The sequence below is a fragment of the Saccopteryx bilineata genome, chromosome 5 (assembly GCF_036850765.1).
Source record: "Saccopteryx bilineata isolate mSacBil1 chromosome 5, mSacBil1_pri_phased_curated, whole genome shotgun sequence".
In the NCBI taxonomy this organism is placed as follows: Eukaryota; Metazoa; Chordata; class Mammalia; order Chiroptera; family Emballonuridae; genus Saccopteryx; species Saccopteryx bilineata.
In genome coordinates this window covers 238,137,351-238,147,482 of record NC_089494.1, presented here as the reverse complement: position 1 = coordinate 238,147,482, position 10,132 = coordinate 238,137,351, and the positions used below count along the sequence as shown (strand labels likewise).

Sequence of the window (10,132 nt, the reverse complement as noted above, 5' to 3'; positions counted from 1 at the left end):
CGCGGGACAGGTTCGGCCGGCGGGGCGGCGCCCGGCTCCGGGGAATAATGAGTGTCTGTCAGGCCGTCCCCGGGTGACTGGGCGGGGCGGGGCGGAGGCGGCGCGGGAGGCGGGGGTGGCGGGGGAAGGGCGCAGGGCGGGGTGCGTGTTTGCGCGAGTGACTCGGTCGACCCCTCCGGCGGCTGCCTCCACCCAAGTGGGTGGGGACCCGCCCAGCCCGGGCGGCCACGGCGGCTCCCTCTCCCCTCCCTGACCCTCCCACCCTGGGTCCCAGCCTCTACTTACCCCGCCAGCCCCGGGAGGCTCGCAGAGCGAGCGGCGCCGGCGTCATGTGACTGCCCGGAGTCGGTGCCAGGAGCCAGAGGGGAGCCGGGAGCGGAGCCGCGCGGAGCCGGGGCCCGAGCCGGAGCGCAGCGCGAGCGCCCGCCGAGTCGAGCAGCGCCCGCCGCACGCGCGCCAGTCCCCGTCCCCTGCGACCGCCGCAGCCACCGCCGCCCGGACTCGAGCGCTGACATTGCTGCATTCGCGGGGTTCAAGGCAGCCCGGAGCCGGGCCTTTAATTCTCCTCTGCAGCGCTCAGCACCGCGCCGCGAAAAGTAAGTCCCCTCTCCCTCACCTTTCCTTCTCTCCGGACTCTGCCGCCCCCCCTTTCTGGGTCGTCTGGTTTCATTTTTTCTTGTTTTCATGGGGGAGCTCAGTGAATGGGTTAGGAGTGCAACGCGGGGGTGGGGGCGCCTGTGGGCTTGGGAAAGTGCAACAGCTCCTCGTAGCCAGGGGTGGAGACGGAGCGACTAGGGGGAGGAAGCCCGGGGTTCAGCGGTTGAAAGTGTGGGATTGGGGGGAGCCACCGTGCGGCTCCGCGGGTGCGGGGGAGCGAGGCTGGCAGCGCCCGCCTCGGCCCCAGCGAGGGCGCGGGCGGGGGCTCACCTGTGTGGTCCCCCGGCCGCCGCCCGCCCGCTTGTTCGCGATTCCCTCCAAAGCCCCCAAAATCTCAGTGCTCTCCGCGTGTGGCAACGTTGTTTGGAGAAAGGTAGCGCGGAGGCCGCTCTCCTGCTCCTCCCCCTCCGGGTCCACCACCCCCCTCTCCCGCGCCCTCCTCCTCCGCCCCCGCCCGCGCCCCTCGCCGCCCCCCTTCTCGGACGGGGCGCGCGGCCGCCCGCCGGAGCAAACTTGGAACAGCCTCCCAATCCCTCAGGGAAGAAACTTCGAGCTATTGGGACTGGGGCAGCATCCCATTCTCAGTCCTGGAGCCCAAGAGCTCCCTGGACATCTGGATCCTCCGGGGCTGGCCGAGTTTGGAGCGTCCTCCTCGGGGGCACGGAGAGAACCTGCCGCAGTGCCTGGAGCAAAGATTGCAGCGTGGCTGGAGGCGGAGATCGCTTTAGGCTGCTGCCTGCAGTTAGGGACCAGAGCCGGGTGGAGACCGAGGGGTTGATCAAGAGCGGCTTTCCTGGAGATGGCAGATAATACCTGGAATTGTCATAACCGCTTCTTTGGCAGATAACAGGGAGAATCTTTTCTGCCTTAAATTTTATAGCAACGTAGAAGAAAAACATGTGAATGGGACTTATTTTTAATTAAGTCAGGTTAAATGGATGTTGAAAATTGCTCTTTTTGTATTTCACTAAAATAAATATTTTGCACTGAATTTCTCACTAACTCAGAATGTAGTTTTTCCTTCAAGATCACCAAGACACTTTAGAGATACATTTATTATATTCTCAATAGAGTCTGGTATATGGGGAAAAGAGTGAGTCTGCAATGATTGATTCTTTAGATTTAGTTACCTGTAATTATAAGCCAAACCAAGTGAGGCATAGGGCAGTTGTTCATTATAGGCTTTTCCACTGAGCAGTTTTGTGATGTCCTTTTGTGAGTGTTTTATGAATGAGTCTGAGGAGCATTTTATTTGTAAGAAAAATTCATCTAGATAATAATCTGCTTAACCTTTCAGGGAAAAAATGTGATAGCAGTAACGTTCCAAAATTTTGCGAGTGACTGTTTTTTAAAGGAAGAGTGGAGGAATAAGTTACTTCTGGCTTGAAACATGGAGTATGTTAGTTGACCTTAGACTGTTAAGAGAAACCTAAAATGAGATGTTTCATTAATTTAAACTCCCTAGAGAAACATCTCAATTTCTACAGGCAGTGAGATTTGCTACAGAATCATTAGAAGGGGGGAAAAAAAGCTAATGTACTGTAAGTTCAGTGAAGATATACTGTGAGGAACATTTGGCTTGCATGAAGGAGAATGTAAGTATAAAAATTCTAATGTGACAGTAACAAAGAAAAGTAGCTGCTTAGACCACAAAACCTTGTCAGATTTGTCAGATATAAAACATAGCAACATAGCTTTGGAGAAAGGTGGTTGTTTTTTTTTTCTTTTTTTTTTCTTTTTTCACTGCAAAGTTTCTAAATTAAAACCCAATCTTCTGGTTGCTTTAGGCAGTGATGCCTTTTTCTTTCTTTTTTTTTTTTTTTTTTTTTTTCCTGGAGTTCCATCTACACACAGATTCTTAAGTCTCTGATAATGGAAACCTGAGTTAAACCGCCCTAACAAAATAAAGATAAATAATGGGGAAAGGAATATGAAAAGATTTTACTACCTTAAAAATACTGAAAGGAAACATTTTAGCATGTCTTATAAAAACTGGTATGTTCTACACACTGTATAACAATTTTGGATTAAATAAATGTCAGGAACAGGATCACATTCTCAGAAGGTGAATTTCTAATAGATGTGTGTACCGAAGTGCAGTTGTGTGCAAATGAGTTTATAATCACGCAGTTGAAAAGGACAGAAAATTTGAGGTGACTCTAGCTGTCCCACACTTTGTGTCTTAGAATTTAGTTCTATGGCCATGGAACACTTAAAAATGGTTCAATTTTCAGTTGTGTGGGATAACCCCATTGTAATATGAATTCTTAACAGAAGTGTTCTATCTTCATTTTCCTACTGATGATCTGAGGCTGAACAGTAATTATTACCCTAACCTAGAATTTGATCATGGCTAGAGACCAGCCATTGGGATGGGGGGGGTGGGGGTTAAGAGACAAAAGAAATTGGAAGGTCTCTGTTGCTTGAATATGATAAAATGCCATGTTCACTTATGATGTTTACTGTATATAGAAGCTCCTATTTGTAAATAGGGCAGGTCCCCTGTATAAAGCTGGTGTTACTATTCACACCCATAGAACAAACACCTCCACCCCCCTGTTGTTGTCTTTAAAAACTCCAGCTGCTCATGAATATAGGGTCAGGGAGGGCCGGCTAAATGTTTCTCTGTGCTTTCTCTCCAGCACAGCCAGCAGAGCTGTTTCCTGTTCTTTGTTTCAAGGCTGGGGTTTGCGTCATACATTCCAAGTGGCATATGTGTGCTCTTTCCTGTTTCAGGCTGTTTTCTGGTAGATCAGTAGCCTAGACCAGGCCTTGGTCCCTGCCCCTAAACTCCCGATCCCCACCCAGGGAGTTATCATGTCTCTACACACTTGCTATTGCTTAAGATGCCCGTGTTATGTCATAATGAGAAGTCAGTTAACCTTTTTACATACACCCTTTGCTCCAGTGTGTTTATGTGGGTGAGTAAAGACTTTTACCTTTTAAAATTTATCATTGCCAATGGTGGTTTTGAGAAATTTGTGCACATACTGCCTAGAAGTCTAAAGGAGGTTGTTTTTGTTTAGTTGGTTGGTTTTAATTCTTGTGTTGAGGTGCATAGAGTGTTTGTTTTGAGATAGGCATTTTGCCCTGCAGCTGTCAATTTTGGATCAGGATTATCACTTTACAGTTTAGAAGGTCGAGTGTTATCTGAAAGATGTGGCCTGTCCTTGTTCAAATTTAGCAAGGGACGCTCAAGGCATAGGAAGCTTAATTGGATGGAGAACTTAACCAGTCTTGGCATCCTGGACTGACTTGAAAGTCTTACTTATGTTAAGAAAGAAATTTTTAGAAAAAGTATTAAAGCAAAGATATATCGGGAAGAAACCCCAGGTTTATATCTTTTTAAAGACAAAGGATTTACTGTCTTATACATCTAATTTCCAAACTATTTTAAGAATAAAAAGGTCAAAAAAATTGAAATAAATTCATTTAAGGATAGTTTGGAAATTTTTAATATATTTTAAAAACAGAAAAATGCTTTTATTTTGTTTTACAACACCTTTTTCATAACCTCCCCTCCCCCTTTTTTATATTGTCAGTTGTGGGTTAACAAATTTCTGGGTTAACTATTGAAAACAACATTATTTTTCTCTTGGCTCTCCATAAATTTGGTTTTAAAGAAGTAGTTAGAAAAGAGGAATTTTGCCAAATTTCTTTTTTAAAGTTATTATTTTTAGATTTTCTTTGAAACCTAAAGGAATTATTTACATTGTTATCTAATGGAATAAATTGAAAGCATTGTTGAGACAGCAAGTCAGGCCCTGTGTTTCCAAAAATTGATAACAGTACTTTGGTTTTAATGTCTTGTTTCCACCACATTTTTCTTTAGGGTAAATATGCAATAGAATATTAAGAAAACTACTAGGATCAAATAGTAGACAGCTGATAACCTTTCCTTGAAAAAAGATAGGAGTTTTGGAAAGTTTCAATAAGATTTTTCTTTGAAAGAAGCGTACTGAAATATTAAGCTGACTTGTAGAACAAGAGGCCTTTAAACTAAACTTTGTAAGTTACCCAAACTGAAACAAGTTTTTTCTTTTGTTTTAGTTCCAAAGTTGTTAACAATACAAATAGATTTGGTAGACTGAGTTTTTTAAATTTGGCTTACCCCACTTTATTCTTCCTCATTTTGGGGGAGGGGTAGGTGATTAATAGAGATGATTAGGGTCTCATATATTCCATTAGGCCAGGGAAATAAAATCTGCAGGCTTCTAAATGCTGAGATAAATAAGGAAAAATAGATTACAGTCTGAAAGTTACTATACTTACAAAAAAAAAAAAATGGGAACAATAATTTTATCTCTTGACCATGTAAGTCATCATTCCAAACTCAATTTCATTTTATCTCCACCCTCCCCTTTAGATACTTGTCATCTTAATATAGTATTTCCAAGTCAACATTTCTATTATAAAATGAAGAGCTTTCTGAGGTGGTATTTCCTACTCTCTGTTTTCACCCTCAGTTGTGTTTAAGGAAAAATAAATATGGAAAACCTCATCTTTTCAACACTAGGAATTACATTATTCTGGAAATGGGGTTTCTTTGTGAAGTGTTTCATTTGTCATTGGTTCCGTGTTTAAATATTTATCTCCCTAGAGTCATAAAACAATTGTCACCTGCTTTGCTAATATGTATTACTCTAGTCAGAATTGATCTTGGAGTGAGGTGGAAGGGAAGGATGAAGATGGTTTTTAGCATTCTCATTTTCTAGCCAGATCTGTCCCTTTTTAGGCCTGGTTTGTCATTTGAAGCAGAGCTCAAGACAGGAAACCAGACAGCAGTCTGCCCGGATAGGCGAGAGCATTGTCCAAAGGAGGTAGCCCAGCCTCCGCCTACCCCCCAAACCTCCCCTTATCCTTCCTTGAAATTTAGCAGTAATAAAAGAGACACAATGCTAGAGACACACAGTTTCTGAACCAGAACTAGGACTGGTGGTTTTCTTCCAAAGCAAAAAAAAAAAAAAAAAAAAAAATCTCTAAACAGGCTCTATGCTTTCTCTGGAATGTCACCAGTGGAACATTAAAAAAAAATTATTGGTATATGTTGTATCTCTCAGTCAGAATGTTTAATATTAAAGTTCTTTCGCTAGCAAAACAGGTTTCTGGAGCTTTTTGAAACTCACTCCATTGTGTTGGCAGGCGGAATACATTATCATGTTCCCCATCTAATTATTAGGGGAGCTGGAGACAGAATGTAGCAAGTTAAGCGGCCCTTCAGCCCAGGTAATTCCTTGTAACCCTGGGTCTGTCTCTTACCTTGATTTCCATGAAGGGGGTGTTTCCTGAGGCTGCCTCCTTCCAGGAGGACCCCAAAGAGCCCAGCTTAGCCATGCTCAAGATAGTTACCAATCTCTGGCAAGCCAGAGGATCTCCAGGGACAGCCTGGAGCTAGTCTCAACCCAGATCACTGGAGTTTGGCCAAATCTAGACACACGAGATCAAGTGGACGTGGAGGTCAGCGTGTCTACCTACCCTGGAGAGCGACCTGTGATTCAGGTGTGGGTTTTTTTCTCCTTTGGCCTATACGCTCTTCTTTCTACTAACTACTGTTCTTTAATTACCGAAATCCACTCCTTTATCTGTTCCTGCACTTCATACCCTGGTACCTCCTAACACGTTGCACCCCAAATGGGTTTCATTAGTCAGTTCAAGTTCCTGTGCCACTTAGTTTTCCAAACAAGAGAGTTTGTCTCTCCAGAGCCTTGGAAAAATTTTCACATTTACTTTGTGTGTTAGGTTTTAGAAAATGATTTTTCAGGCTAGTTTCGCTGGCCCCCTGGGGCAAATTCTGCATGTGCGACACCTGGTAGAAGGTCATGCTGAGGCCCTCACCCTTCATTTTAACCTGGCATGTGTGAAGTGTAGATTGACATCTGTTCATCTCACAAGTGTTCGTTGAGCACCTACTCATTAGAGCTAATATCAAATTATGTGCAGTCATTCTTAGTTGTGCCACAGGATGGAGTCGGTCCAGAGTGCTCTAACCTGAAAAGGGGTTTTGAAATCTTAATTGCCTGCCGGAACCTCCCTGTGGCCCTGCCTTGCAGGGCCCAGTGTGGTGCTGTGCACGGCCCACTCCCTCTGGACCAGGGAGTGACCCTAGTGTGAAATGACTTTAAAAGCTGGTCCCAGAGCAGACTGGAGCAGAACAGAAAGAGCCCGTCTGCAGGCAGACACGCTTCTGTTCTTGGCTGCAGCTCCAACCAGCTCTGAGAATTTGGGCGAGCCGTTTCACCTCTGTTCCTCCATTTCCTCATTTCTAAAATGAGGATGAGGACCTGACCCTTCCACCTTTGTACAGTTATTATGAGGATTTCCGTATTTACTTGAGTAAAGCTGCCAATTTTTCTCAGCAGTTTTATGGACCAATTGCAGGTGCTTTGGCTAGGAAAGAATAATGGCCTAAGTTGGGGCCTTCAGAATGTGTCTTTTGATCTTGTGTCCAAGCATGCACTCTGAGAGGGTAGGCATCAGGGGCCAGTTGGGAGGGCTGAAAGCAGTTACTGTAAATACACTATCCCCCAGTTACATATGCCCCGTGGGTATATCTGTTCACAGAAATTGCTGTCCCACTATTGTTGTTTGTGGTGTGAGTGATGCCCTCTGCCCCTGCGGAGGCAGTTGAGTGGGGTGCCAAGTCTACCAGCCTTGAAGTCAGGCTTCTTTGGGTTCAAATCCTGGCTCTACAATTTAGCTGTGTGGTCTTGGACAGATTGCTTTCCCTCTCTGTTCTAGTGTTCTCATCAGTAAAATGGGACTGTAGTGCTGACCTCATGGGTTGTGACACAGTCCATATAAAGAATAGCACCTGGAGATAGGTAATCATAAAGGTGGTAAGGATCCACAGGAAACCTCTAGCTTTCCTTGGTCAAGGGAAGTATCCTTTATTTAAAAAAAAAATCTGGTGTTTTTGATACATGTGTACCCTTCTTCCCCCTCTCCCTACTCATGAAGTTGCCTCTTCTCTTTTTTCCCTCTATTTCAGGCTCTAAAGCAGAGCAGAGACCTTAACACTAAACTTGTTTAGAAGATCTCTCTGGGTGGGTAATTAAAAATTCTCTGAGACTGATACGAATAAGGTCTCTGGAGGACCCCTAACAGGCAAGGTTAAGGTTAGGACCAAAAACTCTTTTATAGAGAAGTTTAGTTTCCTTTCCGGTTAGGTCCCCCTCATGGCCATTAAGTACATATTTAAGAGAGATTTCAAGTGCGTTCAAAGGGAAGGGGAAATGACTATGGAACTTCTAGCATGGACTCATTTCTCTTATATTGGCTCCTATGCCTGACCAAACAAAAAAAAGCAAGCCAAAAACATGAACGAGCCTGACCCCCTCTGGGGAGTGGGAAGGCACCCTCCCAGGAAGCATGCGACACTCCTGTCCTTGGGGGGCTCGGGTGCTGGTCTGAGGCATGCCTTTGGCCGGTTAAAAGGGCCTGCCTCTCTAGGTAAGAAGGCGGCCTCAGATCTGTCTGGGCGCAGTCAGCTGGCTGCACGGAGTGGGGAGGACCTTGAGCTGGTCTTTGAAGAATTAGGAGGATTTAGATAAGCCGGAAGGGGACGGGGCATTCACATAGGCTGCCCAGCGTCAGGGCCGAAAGTGAACAAAGGCATTGGGGGTGGGGGCAGGGCAGCCAGCATGCAGGGTGCTTGGAGCAGGGGGCAGCTGGTTGGTTAGAGGGGTGCCGAGCACGGGTACTTGAACCCACTCCCCAAACTTTGGGGACCCTGTTGAAGGGAGAAAGGTTTGTGAGCTTAGGAAAGCCAGTGAGAAGAGGGCTTTGAGAAATGTGGGTGGCAAGGGGATTGGGATGGATTGGAGGGGCCAAGGAGCAGGGGGTGGGGAGACCAGTGGAGGAGAAACCCCAGGAACAGTCCTGAGGCACCTAGGGCCTGGCCTTCCATGGCAAGAGCAGAGAGGGGAAGAAAAGTTGGTGAAGAAGGCCTGCAAGGTTTCTGTGCTCGATGACCAGAAAACAAGGCAAATGGGAGGAGGTGGGGGTGGCAGGCGGGCAGCGTTACTGAGGCGGGAGTGAGGAAGAGGAGGATTTGGATTTGAATTAATTCTCTTACATGAATTAATTCTCTTACAGAGCAGTGGTTCAAATGCTTTTTTCGTTTCCTTTTTGTTTACTTTTGAAAGGAGAGAGCAGTTTAGCTCATGGTTCATAGCCAGAGGTTCTGGGGCACTATGAGATAAACTTTTAATGGAGAATCTTCAGAAGCCCAGGGAATTACCACCACCCTGACAATTCTTTCTGGTTATTTTTAAGGTTCCAGCCATCACTGCTGAGGCCAGAGTTTCCAGGAACTGGCTGCTGAGTGGAGCCAACTGGTCCCTCCCAGCTTCCCACTCCCTCCAGGGTGGGGCTCCCTGGGTGGAGGCCCCTTTGGGTGGAGTCGGGTGGGTCCCCAGTGATAGGGCACCAGCAGAGAGGCAGCCTGGCCTCGCACAGCCCTTCTGGATTTGATTATATAACGCTGCACAGAAGAGAGTTGCCAGGGCTTAGGGAGGCCTTTTAAGATACGTACACAGCAGGATTATGCATCATGGGAATTTTTAAATTTATCCTGGGTTGCTTGCCCTTAAAACTAAAATACAAAATTGTCAGCCTAAAGAAGGAAACCAGGTGTGTAACCTTAGTAGGGAAAATGATTAGGGTTTGCTAAAATTTCTTTCAGAAAGGTCTGGAATGCTACTAACCAGGTGGCTGTGAACTTGCGAGTTTACCTACAGGGTATGGGTTGGGTCCCCCACCCCAGCCCCACCCCTGCTTTGCTGGGCCTCCTTCTGCAAAAGTGGAGAGATTTTGCTTAGTTGTTACCTTTGCACCTGTCCTTATTTACATGCAAAATCAATTGCTTCACTCGGTCTTTCCGAAGTACAGGGTGTGGGCAGAATCTTATCTGAAGCCATGTCCTGTTTGGACAAGTTGGACTTGCCTTGGCAACTGGCCATAGGGTGGAGCAGATGGGTGGAGGCAGGAAAGTAAAATTGGGTGGCTTGTTAGCCAGAGAGGAGAGAGGGCGGATTGTTTGCTCCCTGGATCATTCTATTTAATCTGAAACTAAATAATTAACTTCTTTACCATTTACAAAACATTTTGATGCAAAATAACTAATTTATGAGGGGCAAAGATTTAGAAACATTCCATGGATTTTTTTTTTTTCCTTTCAACCCAACTAGAGAAGACTGAGGTAGGTGAGAGCCGGCCAGTGCTATGAAAGCGGGACACACTTCCAGGTAGGTGCCAGCACTTGGCTGCTCTGAAAAGAGCTTCCAACTTCAAAATGCCTACTGACATCTGTTGCCTGGCCCCTTGTATTTCTGGCCGGAGCAACTGCTATTAAATATTCAGCTCCTCGGGAGCTTGAAGCGTTTGGGTACAGAAGTGAAGAAAGAAAAGTTTCTTTGGAAAGGAAGTTTAGCTACAGGGATGTTGCTTGCCTGCCCTGGTCTCCTGGCCAAGAATT

At 46.0% G+C, this 10,132-nt stretch overlaps 1 protein-coding gene across 3 annotated transcripts in view; it reads left to right on the top strand.

The window, feature by feature from the left end:
- Nucleotides 1-277: 277 nt before the first annotated feature.
- Nucleotides 278-10,132, top strand: part of KLF3 (KLF transcription factor 3) — a 36,576-nt gene continuing 26,721 nt past the window's right edge. The window contains exons 1-2 of one of the 3 annotated variants that reach the window (XM_066233292.1): nt 278-596; nt 9,846-9,902. Coding sequence is in view for 1 of the 3 variants with exons in the window: in XM_066233290.1 (XP_066089387.1) it covers nt 3,573-3,578 (6 nt within the window). In the remaining 2 variants the exon portion in view is untranslated. Of the gene's footprint in view, nt 597-3,555; nt 3,579-9,845; nt 9,903-10,132 lie in introns of those variants that run through there. The other 2 variants (XM_066233291.1, XM_066233290.1) reach the window with 2 other exon arrangements.